The 25,208-nt window shown below is 46.9% G+C and overlaps 1 protein-coding gene and 1 long non-coding RNA gene across 2 annotated transcripts in view; one reads left to right on the top strand and one right to left on the bottom strand.

The window, feature by feature from the left end:
- On the bottom strand, positions 1 to 21,896 carry LOC110471452 (uncharacterized). The gene is made up of 3 exons (XR_013340827.2): positions 21,864 to 21,896; positions 10,991 to 19,223; positions 1 to 10,478 (listed from the first exon to the last, which is right to left on the bottom strand). It is a non-coding gene; the product is annotated as an uncharacterized LOC110471452 (long non-coding RNA).
- Positions 21,897 to 21,962: 66 nt separating this feature from the next.
- Positions 21,963 to 25,208, top strand: part of ERGIC1 (endoplasmic reticulum-golgi intermediate compartment 1) — a 57,554-nt gene continuing 54,308 nt past the window's right edge. Inside the window, exon 1 of the mRNA XM_021532126.3 lies at positions 21,963 to 22,067. Within this exon, the coding sequence (XP_021387801.1) occupies positions 22,048 to 22,067 (20 nt within the window). The 5' untranslated portion in view covers positions 21,963 to 22,047. The remainder of the gene's footprint in view (positions 22,068 to 25,208) is intronic.

Here is a 25,208-nt window from a genome sequence, read left to right as displayed (position 1 = left end):
CTGGAGGGGAGCCTGGTTCTGGTGAGGCTGGCAGTGAGAGGGGGAAGGCAGGAGATGCTCTCTGAATTTAAAACTGACCTCACCACTGAGAAGCACGGTGTCTCACATGGAAATTGAGGACAAGAGTCCAAGTGTTTTCCCAAGGCCCGACACAGTTATTGCCTTATGTTTTTATATAAATTACAGCCATCTCTGAGAACGCTCTCGTGTAATCAGGTCAATCAATAATTAACACTGCCATCCCCCAGTTAATGGGTTGAGACTGTCACAACCATAGCCAGGCTGGAGAAAAAATAAATTTGAATTGAATAACTGAATAAAATAAGGGAATTCTGTTCAATATGCCAAAGGAAGAAAAAAAGTTATACTGGAAGTGTTTGAGCACATTTATTTCAACACAGCCCCAACTTGAACACACAGATTTCAAAAATGTGTGAAATTTGAGCCAGGGGCTGAACTTCCCAATTTGGCCTCTGATCAATTTAATAATTCAAGGCATTTTTTTCCTCTTTTTTTGCTGTCTGTCCAGTTCAGGTTTAGCTCACATGCCATGTTCACCAATGGGATGAGCCTCATTGATCAGCAATCACTTTTGTTTCTTCTTCGTTTTATTTTTCTTGAAAAAGAGGAACAAGAAGTGAAAATAGCTGAAGGAGCGGGGCACATTCTCAAATGGTAAATACAAGAGGAGCATGAATCATCCCCTTATAGAAATGACGAGAAAGGATGAAAAAGGTAACGGTTTGGGAGAAGCAAGTTATGTTCTACATGGCTGATTCAGCTCTCTGGAGTGAAAATGAATCACCAGAATATTTAAATCATATTACCAGTATTAACACACACAAAACCCCCAAGCTCAGGAAACCTTTGTTATGAAACAAATTTGATAAGAGGCAACAGAAGAACAAAGGAGCGCTTGCTCAAACCCCGCGCTCGGTTCTGCTGCGTGTCCCAGCCCACAGAACCTGGGAAAATCGGAGTTTGCTGCAATTGCCATCACAATGCCCCACTTAAAGCAGAGCCTCACAGCCCCAAACCCTTCAGAAAAAACCAGACAGGCTCTCCTGTACCTTCCAGAGCTTTTACACTGGGGCAGTGACACCAAGTTTTTAAAATGAGGGAATTACCCAGTGGAGAGTGCATCCTGCAGGGTAATTACTGCTCAGGAGGGATTCATTTTCCCGAGCAGCATCCTGAGTGGATGGAGCACACGGCAGCTCCCAGACCTGAGCAGGGTTTGACACCCGAGCTTTTCTTATCTAACTGAACCCCAGCCCAAGTTACAGCCTTAATGAAGCTGTAACACATCAGATTTCAGGCAGGCTCCAGGTGGAGATAACAGAAAGGTCAAAGGATGGTTTTAAATCCCTTTATTTTCCTCCCATCATCTGGCTCAGCTTAGCTTGGCTGGGACAAAAAGTGACCCGTGTGTCTGGGGATGTTTTCTTTGCATAGGAAACAGCCAGGACCAGGATACATCACAGCAGAGGCAGCAAAGCAAACCACAGGACTCCTTTACATAATGATTTGCAAAGGTTTTCTAGTGAGATAGCTTGTTCAGAAAAAAAAAGTACATTTGTGTGTTCCGTAAATGTTTGTCACATTTGAATTTCTCAATACCGAAAGAAATGTGTTTGTTCAATAAGTGGAATACTCAGAGGGATCAAGATGGGGTAGAAATCCATCTCCAACTGATTTCTGGCTTGTTTTTTAGTCTAAATCTTGTAGTTTCTTTCTCAAATCTTCAATTTTATCTTTCCACCCTGGCACTAAGGAACAAAAGCTTTCATTCTCTGCTGGTGAGCAAGAGCCCTAACGAAGATTAGGCAAAAAATCCTGAGCAGCTATTTTTAACAAAAAACTCTTTACTAAAGGAATGTATATTCCTGAAGCAAACATGGACAGGAAAGGCAGAAAGGGAGACTGACAGGCAGGGAGACAAACTCTGCTCCACAGAGGAGCCTCTGAAACATCTGGAATGTTGCAGTGAAAGGTTATTTACCAGCAACGTCAGCCAGGCCCAGTGCAGATGGTTCTCATTAGTCTGAGATCAAGAGACCAGCAAGGCTAAAAATATGTGTTTGCTTTTTTAGAAACTGGACTTGGTTTTCTGCGCTTCAAAAATAATAATCACCCTTACGCAACTCCTGTAACTTAGAAGTATTTTCTTGGAATATTGTTTGGCATGCTGGTTGGGATGCAGACTCTGCCATTGCTATTACTCACACAGCCCTTCCCCCTGAGGGTTTGGTGATGTATCTTTTACTTAGAAACAGGAGGATGGCACATTGCGCCAAAAAAACGATGACTTTTGTTTTTAAAGTGACAAAATATCTGAATTTCTGTTCTGGGCCAGGCTCTTGCCTGGAGTAAATGTGTGCAGCTTCCCTGGAATCCAGTGGAATATTGGATGGAGTCACTGTGGGGGCCAGAGAGCCACTGGTAACAGCACATTCCATGCCAAGCACTGCACCTGGGGCAGGTTGGGAGTGCTCGTGGTTTTCTTGGGAATCTCTTTGGAAATAATTGGTTGGAATGGATGGGAAAACTTTGAGTCACATCAGGCAGGAGCCTGGCTCAGTGAGAAGGAGAGCAGGCAACTGCAATTCCAAGGGGGGTGAGAGGCTCTGATTTCTGCTGACATGGTTTATGAGGCCACCCCCCCAAAAATCCACCTGCCCTGCAGCACTGGGGACCTCAGGGAGAGAACAGCTCCTGCATTACCCAATTTTACAGCACATTTTGTCCTGCTCTCACTGCCAGCCAGCAGGGCAGGGGAGAGGGAAATGTCATTCCTCAGGGAATGGGGCAGAGGTTCTCAATGGGCTCCTGCCGCTTCCATTCAGATGTTGAAACCATGGGAAAAGAAGGGAAAGGAAAAGAAGGGAAGGGGAAATGTGAATGTGGTCTAATGAACAATTCTTAACTAAAAGATTTGAGCCTCTCAGTGAAAATACCAAAGAAAATTGTTCACATCTTTCTGATGAATGCGTTTGATACAATGGTCCCCACTGCCATGGGTTGTCCAGTTGGGACCAATGCACAGCAGAAGAACTGGAACCTTTTAATAAATCCAGTATTTTTGCTTGGAAAATAGAATTTGGGATGACACAGACTTAAATTTTAAGCCTGGGTACAGCAAGGTAGTGTGACCACCAGCAGAAAGCTGATCAGATGATGGATGAGTGCATTCTGTCACTTAGCTTTGAATCACTTCCTTTTTTTACATTTGTTTTCTTGCGGTCAGTACTGCCAGAAAAAAATAATATTGTGAAGGGGAAAAGTGTGATCACTGCATCTCTCATGGGATTTCAGTTTGTGAAGGATGATTTCTCAGAGAGGCTGCACGGGGAGATGCTGGGAGGTCTGTTCTCCTGGACAGGAGAGGTACAAAAATGACTTTGTGAGCTTTTATTAGAGGTTTTGGGGTTTGGGCTTTTTTCTGAGCAGGGCAGTAGAAAAAGCACCCCTGGTGTCTTTCTGTCAGTGAAGAACAGTCCAAGCAGGCTGCAAGGAGAGCAGGGAACTCTCTTGTCTCCTTTGGAAAGCAAGGACAAAAAGCCATGGACAGAAACTGATACACCTGAAATGAAGGAGTTTTTCCTGTGCAGTGCCCAGCCCTGACAGAGAGCAGAGAGGGGATGGAGTCTCCCTCACTGTGGATATTTTGGAATTTTCTGGATGCAACCCCGTGCCCTGTGCCCTGGGATGGCCCTGCTGGAGCAGGGAGGTGGCCCCAGGGACCCTCTGTGGTCCCTTCCAAGCTGGGATTTCTCTGGAATACCAGAGGGAATGTGCCCCTGTCCAGGCTGGATCTCCTGGGAGAAGGAGACTGGAGTGTGTAGGGATGACTTCTGCCACCTCCCAGCAGCATCAAACTCACCTCAGGACAAGAACAGAAGCAGATGCAAAATAGGTGAAAGTCAAAGCTAGCAGGAGCATGATCAGAATGAGTAAACAATCCCTGAAGTATTCAGTGACAAATTCCACTCTCATACACAGAACTAAATTTTTTTTTTTTTTTTGAGCCCAGCACTGAACATTTCTTGAAATAACATCAGCCCCCTGTCCAGGGCTGTGCTCTGCTCAGCAGGGCTGTCAGCTTGGCAAGTGGGCGACCTTCTGTGTAATGTATAATTCAAGTATCCAATACACAAATGATTGCAGCAGAGGCAGAGAACATGCAAATTATGTCCCACATCCTGCTGTTAGTCATCCTTGGGGGGGAACTCACCCCTCCAGAGCCAGGATCCCAGAACACACTGGATGTTTGTTAATCCTCACTTTTTTTAAGTGTTTCGACAGCAGCAAGCAACCTCCAGCCCTCCTCTTGAAAATGACTGTAACCTAAAACTCCTGGAGTAAAAGACTCAGCCCTTTCCCCAAAAATAGCAAATGAATTATCCATATTTCGTTTTACTGCTGCAGTTAGAGGTATTAATTTAAAAAATGGTAGCAAATTACACGGAATCTTTCATCAGAGGGGATCAAAGCACTTTGCATATTAATTACATTTCAGAATAAGTCTCTGAGCTAAGCTTTATTACAGGAGATATGAGTTCTAGGGATTCATCTGGGTGAGAGGAAATCAGGACACCTGGGATATATTGCCTGTGACGTGCTGCCTAACCTTCCTTCAGATCGTCTGTGCCTCAGTTTCTCTGTCTGCAGGAGAAGAATGGTTATATTTAACTTTGTTTTCAAAGGCTCAGAAAGAAAATCCTCTGGCATAAGGGATGTCTGAGAGTTTACGTGGCAATTACAGCAGCAGAGCAATCCATGCAGGGGGAAGGGAGGTGGGGTGACAGATGTACCCAGTGGAGTCCTAAAGCTGCTCTGTCTGCCAGGAAATTTCTCACTGGGGCTCCCTTGGAGGTGCCAGGATCTCTCCTTCCCCCTTCCTCTGTCAAATATCCTGAATATCCACAGGGACCACCCGAGCAGCCTCACACTCCCAGCCCTGAGCATCTCCTGGGCTTGGGAAGCTGCCACTTACACTGTGACTTTCTAGGAGAGAACCTTCTGCTTCTGACAGCTCAGTGCAGTCTAAAGATGAGATCATCCAGGTTTTCAGGGGCTATCAACAGGAAATGGGTAGCAAAGCTCCTCTAAAATTTCAAATTTTAGTTGAGAGAGATCTATAGGCTTCATGCTTTTTCCTCTGCTTGTGCTCTGCGTGCTAGAAGAGACCAGAGGGACAAATCCTGCTGATTTCATTGAGTATGTGGGCCAAAATAATTCATGAGAATGAATCTAGAGTCAGGTTCTAGCAATAAGGACATGAAAAATCATCTCATTTTACAACACTGATAATCAGCAACTTGCAAAAAAAGAATCAGGAGCAAATATCTTGAACAAAGGTTATTTTCCTTTGGACATAGTTTAAATAGGCCATGTGGAATGGCAGATGTGACTAAACCTGAGTGGCTGCACGTCACGAGACCAAAGATAGAATGATGAGAATCAGCACCAATAAACCAGAACAAGAGTGAGAGGATGGGCCAGGCAGCATTTGGTTCCTCGTTATCAAACATGTCAAGAATAACCAAAACAAATATTTAGCCCAGCCTTGGGTGAGTACAGGATTAGATAGGAGAGTGCAGAAGGTTATTGTGATCCCAAATCATGGCAAATACCGACTTCCCTTTGGACTTTAGCAGAAAAGATGTTTTTGAGTGTTGCCTGTGTGCCCTGGGCTCTGTTTGCTCTCACACAAAGTCCACAGGCTGGGGGGAGACCTGTCCTGCTACTGCCAAAGCCTGTTTATCTTGCTTAATTATTTACTGGAATTCAATTTGGTGCTGCCTGCAGTGGCAAAGGAGGGGATCCTGTGGGCAAGCCAGGGCACTGGGATGGGGCTTATTCTTTAGAAAGGGGCACTGGGATGGGGTTTTGTTCTTAGAAAGCCATTGGGATGGGTTTGTTCCATTAGAAAGGAACTGGGATGGGATTATTCTCTTAGAAAGGCACTGGGATGGGGTTTGCTCTTTCAGAAAGGCACTGGGATGAGTTTGTTCCCTTAGAAATTAACTGGGATGGGATTTATTCTTTCACAAAGGCACTGGGATGAGTTTGTTCCTTTAGAAAGGCACTGGGATGGATTTATTCTTTCAGAAAGGCACTGGGATGAGTTTGTTCCTTTAGAAAGGCACTGGGATTGATTTATTCTTTCAGAAAGGCACTGGGATGAGTTTGTTCCCTTAGAAAGGCACTGGGATTTGATTATTCTTTCAGAAAGGCACTGGGATGGGATTATTCTCTTAGAAAGGCACTGGGATGGGATCATTCTTTCAGAAAGGCACTGGGATGGGTTTGTTCCCTTAGAAAAAGCAGAATGGCCTGTACAGCACCCGGGAGGAAGGGGAGCACAGCTGGTCCCGTTTTCCTGGGAAGAACAGAGCCAGTGGAAGCTGGGGGACTGGCAGCAGAGTGTTCTGGGGTGAGCCCAGACCTTTTGCAACCGATGCACTGCTCCTCACGGGGCTGCCCTTCCTCTTTTCTACGTGGCACTGCCAGCAACAGGAAAGCCACCAGCGTCACCGTGGATGTGCTCCTGTCTCCAGCACTTGGCACAGAGCCCCCTCCCCAGCACTGCACGGCTGGGGCAGGTGATTTCTGCAAACTTCCTGAAGGAGCCCTTGGCAAAGTGCTCTGGCAGAGCCCCAGTCCCCACTGGGAGCAAACAGATCCACTCACTGACCCTCCTCTCTTCCCTTTGCCCCCCTTGGCTCATCCCCATGCAAACAAAGCTCAGCAGGAGCAGAAAAGGAAAAACCTGGAGGCTCCTGGGCTGCCACTGCCACCAGTGTCAGCACTTGACAGAGCTGTTCTGGGATTTGGCTTGCTAATGTCTGAGGAGTTGAGATGAGAACGATTATGGAGATGAGAGACAGAAGTCTGGGACAAATGCTGCTGGATTGCTTCTTATGGGGCATGTTCTCATCTGCAATCCTTTGTAATTGCAAAAAATGGTGCCTTGCAGATACCTTGAAGGGACTGGAGACAGACAGATGCATCTCCTCATCAGGCAGTCTGTCTTGATAGGCAGCCAAGATCCCAGGGGAGTGTGCATTATTTGCTATTATCATCACCACCACCTTCCCTAACCTCATTTCCCTGGAGGTTTGTCTCCAGTGGAAATGCATGAAGGGCTGTCCTGGGGTTTAGGCTGTTTTTGTCAACCATGCTGCCACACAAAGTCCTTCCCATGGAATTTGTGCCTAAGGAATGGGTCACACACTTGTTTTTCCTGCAAGCTGCACTTGAAAGCCATGAGAGAGCAAAAACCTGGGAGTGCTGTGAGACACCTGCAGAGGCTGCCTGGCTCCCTCAGACACCAGCTCCAGGGGAGGGAAGCAGGGCAGCAGAAAGCCAGTAGCAACGAGCAGGAGTTGTTATGTTTGTGCCAAAACGGAGTGATGAACCCTGAGCTCTTTTTGCATATTGCATGTGCAAGAACATGATGTCAACAACTCCGTGCTGCAACAGGAAACAGAAGATAAGATTTGGTGAAGCTTCAGCTCTTCCTGAGAACTGACCTGCCACTGTTTTCATTTCTGTTGTGCTTCACAAAGCCGAGGTTACCAACACAAATAATCTTTTTTGGCAGCTTCAGCCTCACTTTTATTTTCCAAGCCGTTTTAGGTGATTGCCAGTACATCTTTTATTTCTAAATACTTGCCTGATTTTGAGAAAGATGTGTGTATACAAATGCTGCTCCATCTGTAGTTTGGGCTGTACAGCCACAGCGTGGAACTTCCTGACTGGATGACAAAGAGGAATAAAAAAGAAAAAGAAAAATGATGTGCTAGTCATAAATTACTAGGCATTCCAGAATATATTTCTGGAGAAGTTATTTGTCCTAAAGATTCATATGCCTGCTTTATAATTGCCAGATGACTATGCAAATATTAGCAGTGACATGACAACAAATGACATCCCCCCACGTATGGAAATGAAGCGAAATCTAAATTTACGAGCCACTCATTTTCATTATTCATCTAAGCCTAATCACAAGCACTGGGAAATGTCACTGTAAAATCCATTGAGGGTTTTTTTGGTTTTTTTTTTTTTTTTTTTTTTGTGAACTGAAAATCAGAGGGCTGTTTCTTTACTCTGACAGCTCACTGAATTTAGCACCTGCTGCCCCTGGTGTGCTCTCAGCCACGGCAGCTGAAATTCCTCTGAGTTTGTGGGGCACTGATGCCTGAGAGCACAGAGAATGATGCTCCACGTGGAAAACTGCTCCTGAAGGGAACAGAGGCTGGCACAATGGAGCCACTGATTAAGGAGAACAATCCTGGAGGATTTCCTATTATGCCGAACTTCAGGAGGAAACAGCGAAGCAACGCAAAGGAAATGAGTGCATTGGCTCAAAATGAAAAGGTCAGCCAGCCCCAACTTTTCAGCTTTGATATAAACCATTCCAACTCCCATTTTTATCGCAGATTATAGCTTCCCAAGGCCCTCAGGAAGTTGACAGAGAGATTGTGAGGTTATTGGGTGGTGTGAGAACGGAACTACCTATGATTTACAAACTTGTCATTGCGGCACAGCCACTTCTGTGCAACGAAGAACAAAGCATCCACCCAGCAGCATCCCTTTTGCATCCTCACCACACAGCTTTCAATAACAGCTGCAGGCAGCAGCAGAGACATTCAGGCTTCCCCCTTAAAACCCTCTGCAAAGGGAGTTGAACAGAATGCAGCGTGGACAGGCAAAAGCTGCAAATCTACATTCTAATTCATTCTGATCTACATCTACATTCATTCAAATCTAGATTCTCCCAGGTCTCCTTTGCATGGACATTGCTCAAAGTTAAACAGCAGTGACTGTAAATACAGCAAAATCTTTGATGCAAAGTGTTGTTTCATTTGGGAACAAAACCATACAGGACTCCTGTTCTCCATACACAATAATTCCATTGCCTCCCTTACACAACTTAACCTCCTCTGAATTTAATTCCCTTATTTATAAAATAGAAACAATAATATTTAACTTTCTGTCGTGGGCCATTGTGAAGTGGTGAATCTTCACTGCTTGTCTGAAGGAAAACCAAATTATTGCTGCCTGATCAAATAGACTATTTCTATTAATGCAATAGAGGCCATGGGATTCATATTATTTCAGTTGTGCCTCAGCTTTCTCAGCTTTTGTACAGCTTTGAAAACTGACTCTCAACTCTTTATGTCTGTTGAAAACAGATGCTGAGCTGGTTGATGCAGGTGTAAAAGGGTTTTATGGGATTTTAGCTAAGGAAGGACACAGTACACAGAGGGAAACCACGGCACTGCTGAGGTTAATGGGAATACTCACAGCATATAATACAAACCAGCTCCTTGTACAGCATCTTTTGTATCTCAAGAGCCTCACTAAGACATAACTAAAATACCAAATCTGAAAGGCTTCCAAACACTACCTAAGACAAGACTGGTAGAACAAAATTTCAGCCCATGTTACTTGAATGTATAATGAAAAATCCATTAGTGACTCACTTTTCCTAAGGATAGAAGGCAGCATCCTTATGAGTCAGCTTTCTGCTGAGAAAAAACTCCTGCCTTCAATGGAGCAGGAGCCACACCACTGAAAAAGCTCAATTATCAGCCATTACACTGTGGGACAGAGTGGGGAACAGGTAATGAAAAGAGCAAAAACACACGAAGGACTTAGCTCATGGTGGCCCTCTCAGCATTATAAGTCTGACCTTTAAATTCAGTGAGAAATGAGAGTTGCATCAATCCATCACCTGCCTGGGAAATTTACTGCAGACCTCTCTGGAAGTCAGAGCACACATGGGTGCTGTGGCTGCACTGCTAACAAGGGTAGGGTTAAAACAGGCAGGTGTCTGAATGAATTAAGAGTGGAAAAGGGTAATAAAATTAAATGTACTGAGCATTATCAAATTTGGATGATTGTAAGGGATGAGAAAACTTTTGTAGAGTGTGACAGATAACATCTACAAATAAAGAAGATGTAAAGAAGATGTAAAGAAGATATAAAGAAAAAATCATATATGTAAGAGGAAATGTGTTGAATACTGACCCCAAAAAAAAGTGATATGAGCTCTGAAATTGTTTAAAGAAAGTTTCTTGCATCTCTTTTAGAGTAAATGAAGGGAGTCACTTCTGTGAGCAAGGGTACATTTTATTTTTCATCTCTCACTTCAGCTCCTAAGTCCTTACTCAAGCAAAACTCCCACTGGAGTCAATTAAATCTTCTTTCTGATTTGAACCAATATAAGCAATGCAAGAGAAAAGCTTTCAGGCTTGTCAGCTTTTTCACACCTCTGGGCTGCCTGCAGTCATCTGCAGCAGGGCTGTGTCCACATGAACCACAGCACCTCAGAGCCACCCAGGCCAGCCTTTTGGGGGCTGCCATTCTCCCTCAGATCCGTTCTACACTAGATTCATTCCACTGTCTTCAGGAAACTTCAGCATGATTTTTGTGGGGGGGGTGAGTCACAGAGTTTGGTCCTCCACCTGAAATAATATTATCAGTGGTTTTGGATGGCCGCGATGCTGCCTCACGCTTCCACGCCTCCCCCTCAGCGCTCCTGCCTGGGATGTGCTGCCCACACAAGGCCACCAGGACGGGACTGCAGCATCGTGCCGCTCAGCAGCAGGACCTTTCTTCATTTATTCCCAAATAAGTTTCTCAGCTGTGTCACAGATGACCCATAAATCTTACTAAAACGGATTGATTTCACAGCGAGAGAGCTCCCTGCTGAAGTTCTTCACTTCCCCCTTCTCTGGCTCCCCCCCACACCAGCATTTACCATCAGTGGCTCAATCGCTTTTGCAATTAACAGCAAAAGGCAACAGCAAATTTTCTCCAGGCACTGCTGCTGGGAAGGAACTTTCCCTTCCAGGGGGTCGCTTTCATCTTCCCACCAGTTCTGACCAATTATTGCCCTCTCTGGGGCAACCACAGCCACCTTACCCCATTTCCCTGCCCCGCCTCAGCGGGGACATGGGAACAGAACGTCACCTACGTGAACTTTACGTGGCCCCACGGGACCAGGGGAACACCAGAGGTTCCTCATTTACACAAAGCAGCTCCAGCCATGACTCATCTCTGCCTTGTCACTGTGACGAGGCTTCTGATGGCGAGGGGATGGCTGCGTCCTCCGTCACTCCCGTGTCCCCAACGTCCAGCCTCTCGCAGAGCCTGCAAGTGGGGAAACAGCAAAATGTAAAACGAGCCCAGGAAATTTCCCTGCAGCGTGGGAAAGCTGAGCTTCTCCTATTTCATCTCCTGCATCTCCTCTGCAAGGCTTTGCTGGTGTAGCTTGGTGTCCACCAAGCATCCATCAAATCTCTGTCCTCCTGGAGAAAGGCCTTGTGTGAATTAACATCACGGTTCACATCATTCCCCATGTATCAACCAAGGCCAGAGGACTGCTTAGAATATTGGAAGAGGGCTGAAGGATGTTGTCCTGCACTCTAAACCAGTGGTAACTCAGCTGAGATCATCCTTCTCCATGTCAGGAACAACTCCACAACACTGGGACTGGGAATCTGCTGTGACTCCCCTGGACAAGAGTGGGTTTCAATCTCTTTAAGTTTTGAAGTTTTAGGCTCAAGGAGTTAACCTCAATGTCCTCCATGGCTCTAACTTACCTCTGGAGGAGACCTTTTGCTGTACACAGGTTTGAGAGGGAATCCAGGAAAATAAATTTAATTAGGCTAATGTTAGCCTCAGTGGCTGCCCCTGTAATGAAGTTTTCTTCTTCCTGATGCTGTTCACACCATTGTCACCAGCAAAAAACATCCACTTATACGGAAAAAGGACATCAGGGAAATTCCATTGAAATAAGGAGAATTGGAAAGTTTTCTTTGCTTTCTTTGTTTTTTTTTTTTTTTTTTTTTTTTAATAGGGTTCTTCCCATGATGATTTCAGGGAAGAGAGTGAGTGAGTAAGAAGATGAGGAAGGGGCAGGGAAACACCAAACACTTTCAGTGTACACCCTCAAACAGTGAATGAAATTTGAAATCAGTAGAATGGAAACATTTGGGATGAAGAATGGAAGAAAGTGAAACACAAAGGATGAGAGACTAATGTTTCAGTGCTGGAGAAGTCATGATGAGCAGGACAGTCATTTTACGTGTTTGTTATACCCAAAAAACAAAGCCAACTAAAACCGAAGGGGCTAAATATTATACACAATATTCCAATGTTTTATTGCCTAGAGCTCAGAACTAGAATAACCAAGATCTTTGTACAGATTTCAGAGTTAGCAAAGGCCGAAGAATTTCCCTGGGCATCATAACTTTGGCAACCAATATTGCAGAATGCTAAAACAGGAACTTCAAGAGAACACGATAGGGATGTTTTCTAGACCTTCTTCCTCCCAGAACCTCATCGAATGCCTGCAGAGTGCATGCCAGGCAATCACAATCTGCCCAAAAGCCTGACATGTTCCCCTCAGTGACCTCTGACACCAGAAATGAAAGGTACAGGCATATTTACACCATAGGATGCACCAGAGCCAAGGTGCATTAGCATATGGCAGCTAAGATGAATGTTTGGAAGTAGCCCAGTCTCTGAGTCAGACTGATCCTTTCCGTTCATAAACTTTAAAGTGCCAGGAAAAAAGCAAAAAAGTCCAATTAAAATAAATCCCAGCTAACTCCACTGCAGGCTTATCACCACAGCGTGAGGAGGACAGGATTTTGTTCTTTATCCAGTGAGAAACTTGAGCAAGAAGCCATGAAGAGGCCTCAGCAGAGACAGGGTGAAAGGAGTGTTCTTTGGTGAGGGAGAAGTCTGGAGACTGCTGGGCCTGTCCTCCTCTGAAGGCTGGAGGAGTTTTCTGGAAGGGTTTATTTCTTGCTTTGGTGGAGTGATTTCTGATTTTGCACGCCATCATTTGAAAGGAACCTTTCACTTCATTTCTGACCATTCATCTCCCCCAAGTACATCTCCTCTTAGCTTCTGCCTTAAGCTGGATTTATCCTCACCTCCAAGTCCCTGCACATTCCTACATGTGTGGTCTGTTTGCTCCCAATTCCCTTCTGCTGGGAATTCCCTTCTCCAGCAGTTTCTCTCTCCATTTATTCCTATCTTTCCACTGCTCCCTTGCATGATGTGTCTTACAACATTCTCCTCACCCCATCTCAAGCCAACACCTTGAGACATTTTGGAGTCTCTGTTTGGCCAAGTGGTGATTGCTGGAGCTGGCACCAAGGATGGAATGGGTCACAAGGCATCTGGAACCGACCACCAAAACTAACCCCACTCCAAATCTGAGGCCAGATACTGTAGTGACAGCACAAAGGGAATGGCCTCAAACTGAAAGAAAGCAGCTCTAGACGGGATATTGGGAAGAAATTCTTCCCTGTCAGGGTGGGAGGCCCTGGCACAGGGTGCCCAGAGCAGCTGTGGCTGCCCCTGCATCCCTGGAAGTGTTCCAGGCCAGGCTGGATGGGGCTTGGAGCAGCCTGGGACAGTGGAAGGTGTCCCTGCAGACAAAATAAGGCCAGGGATAATGATTTTTGCCTTAATTGATTACAGGGTTAATAAAACATCTTTATCAAATATTTTTCTTTGGCCACACCCTGCTTTCTGCAACAGATTCTTTAGCACTGACAAAACCTCCCCAATCCCCTGACCACCACAGCAGTGCCAAGAGACCAAGTGAGAACAAGGAAAACACAAGTCTCATTTGCAGCAGAGGCCGCAATTAAAAATCCATATCCTTACTACGGAGAAAATGAAACAAAACAAAAAAAAAACCAGGTACGTATTTCTTGTCTTAATGTCCCATTGGGCTTACTCAGCTGGACAATATCTAGAGGAAATCACTGAGAATGCTGATAAGGCAGCACAGAGGACATGCCAAAAGCAAGGCAGGGAAGTGCAGCTCAACATCTCACGCACAGGGCTGGCTCCAGAGGGTCAGAGGATGGGAGAAACCCATTAAGCTGCAGCAGCAGGAGCTGGCACATCTTCCAAGGAAACTTCCAGAGCCTTGCTGGAGAAATTCCTCCTTGTCAAGCTGCTGTTTGGGTTCACTTCTTTGCTGCCTGAGGGCCTTTGTGATTGTGAAAAATGCTAATCACTTGGTTTTGAAAATTTTAGAAGTTTAATAGTAATAAGATGGTTATAAAAATAGTAATATATTTCAATATATTATATATAATATAATATATATAATATATAGAAATATATTACTATTTTATATATAATATAATTAGAGTAATAACATTTAGAGTTAGAACAATTATAAGACAATAAAAAGTAAAGAATTATGGATGCTTGGATGTTCTTGGACACTAAGTTATAAAAAAGTATACTTTGTGAACAAAGGAATAACTTTAAAAGCAATAGCTTGTTGCATATTCATATATTTAATACATGATGTATAAATTCTTTGTAAATTAAGAACTTTTTTTGTTTTTGTTAACTTCTTTTTTTAATTTGGGTGTTTTTAAAAAGACTGAGAGAAGGTGTAAGAATGTTTGGGTTTTTTTGATAAGGAGGTAGTAACTTTTTATGGGCTTCTTTCGCTGATATTTCTGCCTGAAGAGTTGATTAACTCCTCTTTTTGTTTGAGCTTGTAACAAATTCTATATTACAGAGTTTCTATTTTAACATTATGTTGTAACTTAAAACTACATTTAACACACTACTTAAGAGAATGAATACAGCATAACTTTCTAACATTACACAAATAACATTCATTGTAACATTTGTGAAAAGCCAATGATAAAATATGCATTTTTCACATGTTGGCCTAGTGCTGCTGAATCCTCCCATAGTCGTTCTGCTGTGTGGGAACCCAGGGCTTCCCTGTGGCTGCCCTGGCAGGGGTCAGGAACCCCCTGGACAGAGCCCCCAGAGACACTGGCTGTGATCTCTGTCCATGGAAAAGAGTTTTCAATCTTACAGGATCAATTACCAGCTCTGAGTGTTTGATATAAGTCATAATTAAGTGTGGCACGGGTGCAAAAGTAAAATTTTGGGATTCTAGATGAGGGGTCCAAAGGGGACAAGCTGGAGGAAATTGGGTGTGCCTTGTCCTTTTTCTCCTTCTTCATGCCCTCCATGTCTCACTGTGGTGTTGGCATTTTTCTGTTGGTTCAGGCTGGGGACACACTATCCAACGTAGGTGACAGATATTGGCACGTTCTTGTAAATGCAGCCCAGGGAGTTTCTGGTATTTAATGTTTGTCACATCCCACTGAGGGCAGAGCCCCACACGCTGCCCTGCAGGACAGAGCTGGGCAGGGCAGCAGAACATGTGAGAGATCAACAGAATAAACAACCTGGAAACCTGCACAGATTAATTACAACTTCTTCTTTGGCAGGGGGCTGACAGACAGAGACTTTCTACAATCTCGGGATCATCAATAGCACAGATTCCGACACTGCTGTAAAAAGCTGGTTTCCACGTATTGCTGGCTTGCAGAGCTCCCAGCTGGGAAGAAGCCACCCACTCAGAGAGGTGCTTGTGGCACAGCATCCTCATCCCTGCTGAGCCTCAGTGCCCGTGCAGCAGCTCTGGGAGGCGTCCAAAACAACACTCAGGCACCAAAGTGCAACTCCTGCAGACTGTGCTGGCGCCTGTGCTGGTGAGAGCAGCCCAGGGAAGCTCTGCCTGCCCTGCTCAGATGCTCTCCGTGCCCGCAGCTCCTGGGGAACGCTGCCCGAGGCGCCGCAAGGTCTGGCGCCTTGTCCTGCCCCACTGCTCTGGGTGGGCTCAATTCCCTCAGCTGCTCCTCGCCTCCTTGTCCAGAAATCAGGTGGGGCTTTTGTCAGGAAGACCTTCAAGACCCAATTTCCCAGGCACGATGTAGGCACCAGAAGGGAAATCTCAGGAGTCCTTATAGGTATTTAACATCGGTGAGTCAGGGGCCCCTCCTCCAGTATCCAAGTACAGTCACTGTTTCCAAGGCAAAAGCCCTAATTCAGCTCCAGAAATTCTGCACTTCTGGTTACACAGTGCCTCAGCCTTCAGAGGCTGGGCAGAGCACGTTTTTCTCCCTTCCTTTCATGCCCTCAAGTTTCTCACACACTCTGTGTCCAAGATCCACACCTGTCTCCCAGGGAAGGGCTCTCCAGCACTCAGTGAGTATTTAAAGCAGAGTATTTAAGCTTGTCTCCCAGGCATATTTTCACTGACAAGACTAACTTAGATGTGGATGCCAAATGTGTTATCAAAGTCCAGAAGAAAACACTTTGTGGCCCTGTATGAGTTTCACACCTTCTCCTGAGGATTTCCCACTGGCTGACTTAGGAATCTCAACATCAGTGTACAGGCCACTTGAGTCCTTCAAATCTTGGTCCTGAACTATTCCTCTCCAGTGTAAAGGGAATTTAAGGCATTCAACTCACTACAGAGCATTGAGAATCGGTGTGATCCTCACCTCTTCTCTGCTAATCCCAACTCTCCTTGAGATCTGGCCCTCTTAGTGTTCAAAGTCCTCTAACCAGGATTTCAGCCTAGTTAACTGTTAACTTGCATCTCCCTCTGGCCATGACCTTTGGCCAGGTGTTTGAAGCCTCCTGAACCACACTGAACACTCACCACCACAGGGGTGCTCTACAAAGCATGAGGTAAGCCTGGGACAGGGGCTACAACTTCCTTGTGGCATTCATTTCCACAGTGAAAAAAGAAATAAAATACAAAAATACAAAAAATGTCCTGCTCGCCGTGACTTTCCCATAGTAAATTCCTGGCACCCAAAAAGTGACAGGAAACAGGCTTGAAAATAGGCAGTTTGTATTAAAAACAGGGTAAATTTTTTAGGGGCTTCGAGAGTGGCAGATTCCCCTGAGCATTTTCCCAGTGTCACAGCACAAGGGAAAGGCCATGTGGCTGCAGAGATCCCCTTCTCCACACTTATAAACATCAGCTGTACCCATCCCTGTGACTGAAAAATAATGAGATTATTTCTTCTGCCTATTGAGCAGGAAGAAGAAGAGAGTGGTTGTTATGTCTTCTTTCAGCTATTCAATAAAGAAGGAACTTACACAGTAAATTCAGTAGGTATTAATTTATTCTATTGTCTATTTTAAGTCCAATCTTGCAAAAATGGCTGGACAGCATTACAAGTGGTAATGATAAACAAACCACGCTGCAACAAGACTTTAAGAGAACATGTAAAGCTTGCTTTTTGTTCCCTGGAATTTGGGGAGTACTGCCAACACACAGCTTATCCAAATCCTAAGAGGAAGGGCTGAACTTTCATTACTGATTATACTTAGCACAGCACTTGCATTTGAATTCTTCACCTCCACGCGCATCCTGTTCCTTCAGCAAGATTTCCTCAAGCGCCGTTATTTATATTTTGAAAACTCTTTATACCATTTTTTTTTTTTTAATTTCTCTTCATTCTCTGCAGTGTTTTTTCCTTTTCCTGAGCGGCTCAGGGCTGCAGGCCACACCCTGCAGAACACAACACATAATCGGGGGCACCCGCCCTGCGGAGCAATGCGCTCACTGCCATTCCCAGCCCACCCCGCCACACCAGCGCTGTAAACGAAATAAAATCACCCGGGGAAATGGCCTGGGGTGGGCCCTGCCTCACAACATGCCAGAGAAAAGCCACGGGGCAGCTTTTGGCCTCTGCAGCAGAAGGGGAATAAGTGAATAAGCACTGCACCTTGCTCAGAGTCATGGCACATTCCCCACTGATGAACGAAGCCCGGTTGACCCGAAGGATGAGTGTGTGTACCCAGCTTTGCCTTTGGCAAACACTGCTGCTCACGACCCAGTCACTGCACCCACACCAAGCTCCCCAAGAGCTGTGGCATGAATCAAAACTCAGCCCTGTGTAAGGAATCACAAACAGAACAAAAAAGGGAATCGTACTTATGAGTGTTACAGGATGTTAGATCAGCCCAAACCCTGCTGGACAGGTAAGGATTGAGGTTGCACTTTTCTGAGAAAGAGAAAACTTCCAGAGTACAAAATTGAGATAAGTAAAATTCAGAGAATCATGGAATATGCTGAGTTGGAAGGGATAATCCAAGTCCAGCTCCTGTCCCTGCATATAGACTCCCCAAAAATCCCACCCTGGCATCCCTGGAGCACTGTCCAAACGCTCCTGGAGCTCTGGCAGCCTCGTGCCCATTTCCTGGGGAGTCTGGGCAGTGCCAGCTCCCTCTGGGGGAAGAACCTTTCCCAAAATCCACCCCAACCCTCCCCTGGCTCAGCCCCAGCCCTTCCCTGGGTGCTGTCCCTGTCCCAGGGAACAGAGATCGGAGCTGCCCCTCAGGAGGAAGCTCCAGGAGACCCCACCTCAGTCTCCTCAAGGATGAATTATCAAGGATTAATATGAACTCTGTAATAACTTTATTAATGTGAAGTCAAAACTTAAAAATAGCATCTCAACTGGAGATGATCATTTTACCTGCAAAAACAAATTTATTAAATAAATAACGAAGAAGATTGTTCAAATAAAGCACTTTTTGTCCACTCTTTTTTTTCATAGGAAGGAGGTACCAGTTTTGTTGTTGTGAGACATTAGTCAGGAATTCAGATAGACTCATCCGTGATCTGATTTATCTGTAACAAAATGATCTGGAACGAGGAAAATGCTCTTTTTTTTTACAAGAAGAATTATGAACATGGATTAGGACTGAAGGGAATTGTTTGCTAATTTAAAACTGAAGCTGATCTTACTCTGTAGTCTTAGGTAAATCAATTAATCTTCCTGATTTGGTTTCTTGGTTGCTAAAGAGGTCTGAAAATATTGGTGTACTGGTTTCAGAGTAGCAGTTTGGCTCGATGAACATTCCCAATGCAATTGGAAGGGAAATTCTAGTTTTAAGCCTTCTGTTGTCAAAAGAAGGCTGATTTCTTGCTCCCATGAAAAGTTAACTTTTCCATCAGCTGTCAGTATCAGTTTGCTCATTCCACCTCAAATGAACCCCTTGCTTTTGGTTCCCATTCTGACACACTCCATGAGCTCAGCTGCCCCACCCAGCTGGACTGGGGACAAATTCCTGCTCTTATCTCCAGCTCGATGGAAGCCTTATGCAATTAAACAATATTGTGACGAGGGTCTTATCTCAGGGCATTAACTTCTTCTTCCCTTGGCAAGGATGTGAGCGAGCTGGACCCAGCTGCAAAGCTGCTCTGAGCCCGTTGCTCTCTCCAGTTTGACCTTCCAGTGGAAAATAAAATCAAATCCGTATAACGCGAGCTCTCGCTGCGCTGTGTTCTTGAGACTCGAGCCTGCAGGAGGGGAACTCTTCAAGGCCACCTCCAGATTTATCTAGGGTACAAGGGAAGAGCTTTTGTAAACCCTTCAGCACTCTCCTGGCTCCTGAGAGAGCTGATGGCTCTGCACAGGACAGTTAATAGCAGCTAATGATGTGGGGGCCTTGCCAGGAGCATGGGTTGTGTAACCACCTCGTCAGGCACTGTTTGTTTTGGTTTTTTTCCACGACGATCCTCCCCCCTGGCTATGCCTGTGCAATGGCTTGACCTCATGAGAGATGAGAATTGTCTCATTAATTTTACTGGGCTGCTCAGTTTTGGAGCAGAGTGTGAAGTGCGGCAGGATTTTGTGGCTGATCTGTTATCAATCTGCTGAATGTGCTCGCACAATGCAGTCAGATAATTTAGTTGTCTGAGATCAAAAAAAAACCCAAAAATCAAATTATTTTTATCTATTCCCTGAGGGCTTCTGGGGGATAATGCTGTGTTATCTCATACTTGGGACTCCTCCAGTTCAGTTTCTCATATTCCCAGCATGAACTATTATCTCTTTCTTTGAATGAAAATGGTATCGATTAACAGCTCTGACTCTTCAGTAGTTTTGCCCTGCTTGTTTCAATCTGAATTTTTTTGTTTTAACCACGTATGGGCCTAGTTCCTGTGTGATGGGGAAAAATGGAAAGATGTGAATCTCTAAGTTAAGAAATTTTGACAGCAGGAAGAGGAAGAAAGGTAAAGAATCAATTAGAAATGTAGTATATTGCATACTCAGATTGCTGTCATCTCACTCTTTCTCTTGCCATGCTTTTAGACTTAAAGGCAAGAATAGTTGTGTTTTGTTCCTGCAGTGCAGTCTAACCTGCAGTGCATGTGAGTGAGAAGATTCTGAACACAGCAGCAGTCACACAGGCTCAGGGGGGACCTTGTGGCTCTGCACAGCTCCTGACAGGAGGGGACAGCCAGGGGGACATCCAGGATGAGAGGGAACAGCCTCAGGCTGGGTCAGGGCAGGCTCAGGGTGGGCACAGCAGGAATTTCCCCATGGAAAGGGAGCTCAGGCACTGGAACTGCCCAGGGAGGTTTGGATCCCATCCCTGGGGTGTCCCAGGAAGGGCTGGAGGTGGCACTGGGTGCTCTGGGCTGGGGACAGGGTGGGGATGGGACTCGATGATCCCGGAGCTCTTTTCCAACCTAAATAATTCCGTGATACCGTGCTGCCAGCGCCCTGAGCGCCACGGGGCTGAGCGGGGCATGGCGAGCGGACCCTGCGAACTGCGGGAGCCCCGCGGGCCCGCATCCTGCATCCCTCACCTCGGATCCTGCATCCCGCACCCCGCATCACTCACCTCAGATCCCGCATCACTCACCTCGGATCCCTCATCCCACATCCCACGTCAGTCACCTCGGATCCCGCATCACTCACCGCGAATCCCACATCCCAGCTCCCTCACCCCGCATCCCTGATCCTTCACCCCACATCCCTGATCCCGCATCCCTGATCCCACATCCCTGATCCCGCATCCCTGATCCCGCATCCCTCACCCCTCATCCCGGATCCCTCACCCCTCATCCTGCATCCCTGATCCCTCACCCCGCATCCCTCTACCCCGCATCCCTCATCCCACATCCCTCACCCTGCACCCCTCATCCCTCACCCCGCACCCCTCATCCCTCACCGCGTATCCCTGATCCCTCACCGCGCATCCCTCACCCCTCACCCCGCATCACTGATCCCGCATCCCTCACTCCACATCCCTCACCCCTCATCCCGCACCCCTCACCCCGCATCCCTGATCCTGCACCCCTCATCCCCGATCCCGCACCCCTCACCCCGCATCCCTGATCCCGCACCCCTCACCCCGTATCCCTGATTCCGCACCCCTCACCCCTCACCCTGCATCCCTCACCCCTCATCCCCGATCCCGCACCCCTCACCCCGCATCCCTCATCCCACATCCCACATCCCTCACCCCTCATCTCGGATCCCTCACCCCGCATCCCGGATCCCGCAGCCCTCACCCCTCACCCCTCATCCCTCACCCCGCATCCCCGATCCCGCACCCCTCACCCCTGATCCCGCACCCCTCACCCCTCATCCCTCACCCCTTATCCCCGATCCCGCACCCTCACCCCGCACCCCTCATCCCGCACCCCGCACCCCTCATCCCGGATCCCGCACCCTCACCCCTTATCCCCGATCCCGATCCCTCACCCCGCACCCCTCATCCCGGATCCCGCATCCCGCACCCCTCACCCCGCACCCCTCATCCCGGATCCCGCACCCTCACCCCGCACCCCTCATCCCGGATCCCTCACCCCGCACCCCTCATCCCGCACCCCGCACCCCTCATCCCGGATCCCGATCCCTCACCCCTCACCCCTCATCCCCTATCCCGCACCCCGCACCCCTCATCCCGGATCCCGCACCCTCACCCCGCACCCCTCATCCCCGATCCCGATCCCGCACCCGCACCCCTCATCCCCGATCCCGCACCCCGCACCCCTTATCCCCGATCCCGCACCCCTCACCCCTCATCCCCGCACCCTCACCCCGCACCCCTCATCCCGGATCCCGCACCCCTCATCCCGGATCCCGCACCCGCACGCCGCACCCCTCATCCCGGATCCCGCACCCTCACCCCGCACCCCTCATCCCCGATCCCGCACCCCGCACCCCTCATCCCGGATCCCTCACCCTCACGCGGCTCCCGCTCCGTGACCCGGCGGCGGAAGCCGCGCGGGCCCGGCCGCCCAACGGGCTGGGGCTGCGCGGCGCCGGGGCCGCGGCCGCGCCGTCACTTCCTGGCCCTGCAGCCGCCGGCAGCGAGGCCACGGCCGGGCCGGGGCCCGCAGCCCCCGCCGCCACCGCCGCCAGCACCATGCCCTTTGACTTCAGGAGGTGAGCGTGAGGAGAGCCGCGACACAGCCCGCCCGGCCCGCGGGGACCGCCCGGCCCGCGGGGATGGGCGCGTGGATGGAGGGATGGTGGAGGGATGATGGATGGAGGGATGGAGGGATGGACGGAAGGACTGTGCGCAGGGAAGGGAGCGAGGAGGCTGTGCCCAGCTCCATACCGCGGTTCCACCAAGCCAAAGGGGGTGTGTGCGATTTGGGTTGCCTGCGCAGGACGGAGCGAGCAGCACGACCTGCAGGGTGATGGATGCGGGTGTTGGGGTGGAGGTGCTGGGCTGCTGCTCCTCCCGCAGGTGTCTGGGGTCTCAATTTTGTGAGAGGGGTCATTTTTTGGGGTGCAGCTCCTGCAGCACCTTTGGAAGGTAATGGTGTGGCTCCCATGGCAGCCTTGGGGCATCATTCCTTACAGTGGGGTTCCCACAGCAGATTTACGCCGTCATTCCTTACAGTGGGGTTCCCACAGCAGCTCTAGAGGGTCATTTCTTATGGTGGGGTTCCCACGGCAGATTTACACGGTCATTTCTTATGGTGGGGTTCCCACAGCAGATTTAGGAGGTCACAGTGGGGCTCCCACACTGGCTTTAGGGCTCACTGCTTAGGGTGGAGCCCCCAGAACATCTTTAAGGGGTCACTCTTCGCAGCGGGGCTCCCACGCGAGGCTCCGTGTGCCAAAGCTGTGCCACTGTGCCAAATCTGTGCCACGTGTCCCATGGCTGGGGACCAACATCGACGCCTCCACCTCTGGTTTTGCCCTTCTGAGCAGGTGCACGGTGTAGGATTGGCCTTTCTGCATGGCTCCTTCATCCTCTGGGCCATTGGAGGCAGTGTCAGGTACCAAAGCAGAAGTGAAAAAGACACCTCTGACTTCACTGGAGTCGAAATAGCAACTGCGGGTTCATTTTCTTTTTTGAACTGTTCTTGAACCAACAATTTGCATCTTTTCAAGTTCAGAGATGCCAAGGGGAAGATGCACAGATGAGTTTTCTAGTACAGATTTTACTACAACAGTAATAGTAGAATAAAAAAATATATACATTCATTTTTGGGAATATGCAGTTAACTACAGTCCTTTCCATGTGGGATCATTTTGACCCCTACATGTGCACCCCTTTGAGATGGGAAATGGTGGTAGTGCAGTGTTTTATTATATTTTTGCTGTAATTCTAAACCAGGCCTCTCATTTATACAGGCTAACAGGATCTTGTGTGATCCATGGGGCATTGTTGAACATGGAGGCAGTTGCTTCTGAATGAAAACTTGCTGAAGCTGGAAACAGCATCTGCTGGATCATGTGGGATCCGGGGCCCAGAGCCTCGTTTCTGCTTTTGTGTAAAATCTGATAGAAAAACTCTTCTTTGGAGACATTCTGCCAGCTGCGAATCCTATTGCCATCCATTTTCAGACTTGTAAAATACACAAACAATAAGAGATCCTGGGCTGTGGCTGTCACTTTGTAATAGCAGATAAAGAAAATGTTATTTCTGATGTCTTTGAAAATGTAATTTCTGTTGGGTCTCAGAATGTGCATTTGGAAAAACTGGCTCACCAAGAGCATAATCATCTTAAGAGACAGCACTAGTGCTTCACTTTGGAATGGAAAAAAGACGTTCAGTAAAAGCTGAATTGCAGGGTTTGTGTTAATGAGTTACAAAAACAGAGACATCAGTTCAGATCTGCATTTTAAAGATTCACAATTGCAAATAACTTCTTTGTCATTCAGAGTGGAGCATTAGAAATAGACACTTCAAAGCTCCTTCTCAAATAACATAAGCTCACTGAACTTCAGCTTTTCTGCAAGGATGAATTTTTCAAAAGCTGCCATTGATAACAGGAATTTCCTATCTAAAGTACAGAGGAGCTATTGTCATGTGCAGCAAACCACTTTCCTGTTTTAGAAGCATGAACAGGGTTCAGGACCAAAAGGTTTGAAAAGGTTAGATCCCTTTTTTAGCCGTTGTGGGTTTCGTTCATAGTGCAGGCAGTGGAACAAAATCTGCTGAGGCTGGAAAATGTTACTGTTGTAGGTAAAATACGATGCACACGTTAAAAACCCCGCCCAGGTACATCCTGACCACTCCAGAACGTGCAATACAAGGCACTTTCTGAATGAAGAAATGACATTTTCACATGTGAATTTCAAGGTTTTTGTCTCAGAGATTTCCGCAGGATGTTCCCTTTGGCAGGTACATTTTGGGACCCTGCCTTTTACATTGCTGTGTGTGACTAGAGGTTTGGATTGTTAAGAAACTTTTAGAAATGCCCCTGCCTATCTCCTAGAGTCCAGAATTCCATGTGGAAAGGTGTTGTGTTCTTCTGGAGGCACACATTTCACGTTGGTTCTGAAGGAATTCTGGCATTAGCTGCTCTGCCAAGGACATTTGGGAAGGCAAGGTTTTGTTGTTTTTGTATCCTCCCCTTTCCTAGAGCTTTATTTTTGGTATTTTAGGGTGGCAGGATGTTGATAGCTGGCACCAGGTGTAGAAAGGGCATTGCAGAGCAGCTGCAAGTTCAGGCTTTGAGCTCTGTTCCCACACAAAGTTAGGAGGAATAGGTTGCCCAGACCTCATCTGAAGTTGATAAAGACACAAATGACAGGTAATTAAAGCAGCCCGGGATGAAAAATGTCCCTGTTTTTCACCAAATTAAATTATTTATTTGAATTTTCTTCCATGGGACTAATTCTCTTTGCTCTGTCTTAAACTTAGCTAGATTGAAGAACCGAAATTGCTTAAAAACCTTCCTTGGAAGTTGTCTCCATCAGTCAGTCTGATATGGAAGTAGTTTGGTTTGTTACATGTACTTTTTTGTATGTTTTTTTTCTGTAGGACTCCTGTTTTCTTGGTTTATCAGTGGTTCCCTTTCCTAGTACAAACTTAATTTAATTCATAAATAAACCAATATTTTCACAGTAATCTCACATGAATAATAATGATTCTGTGTCATGTATCTTTAGGGTTTTAATAGTACTCAGTATTTACCTAATGCTTTTCATTTTTCAAAGCATTTAATTCAGACTAATCCCCCCAGTCCTGCTGTGATGTTGGTACAGAACCAAGTTTTCAGCTTCCAGATTGGAGCCTTCAGTGCATGTCACAAGAACCCAGCCCTCCTACAGAACTACTAAATC

Source organism: Lonchura striata, chromosome 13, assembly GCF_050655825.1.
Source record: "Lonchura striata isolate lonStrDom1 chromosome 13, ASM5065582v1, whole genome shotgun sequence".
NCBI lineage: Eukaryota > Metazoa > Chordata > Aves > Passeriformes > Estrildidae > Lonchura > Lonchura striata.
This window is presented reverse-complemented; position numbering and strand designations above follow the sequence as displayed.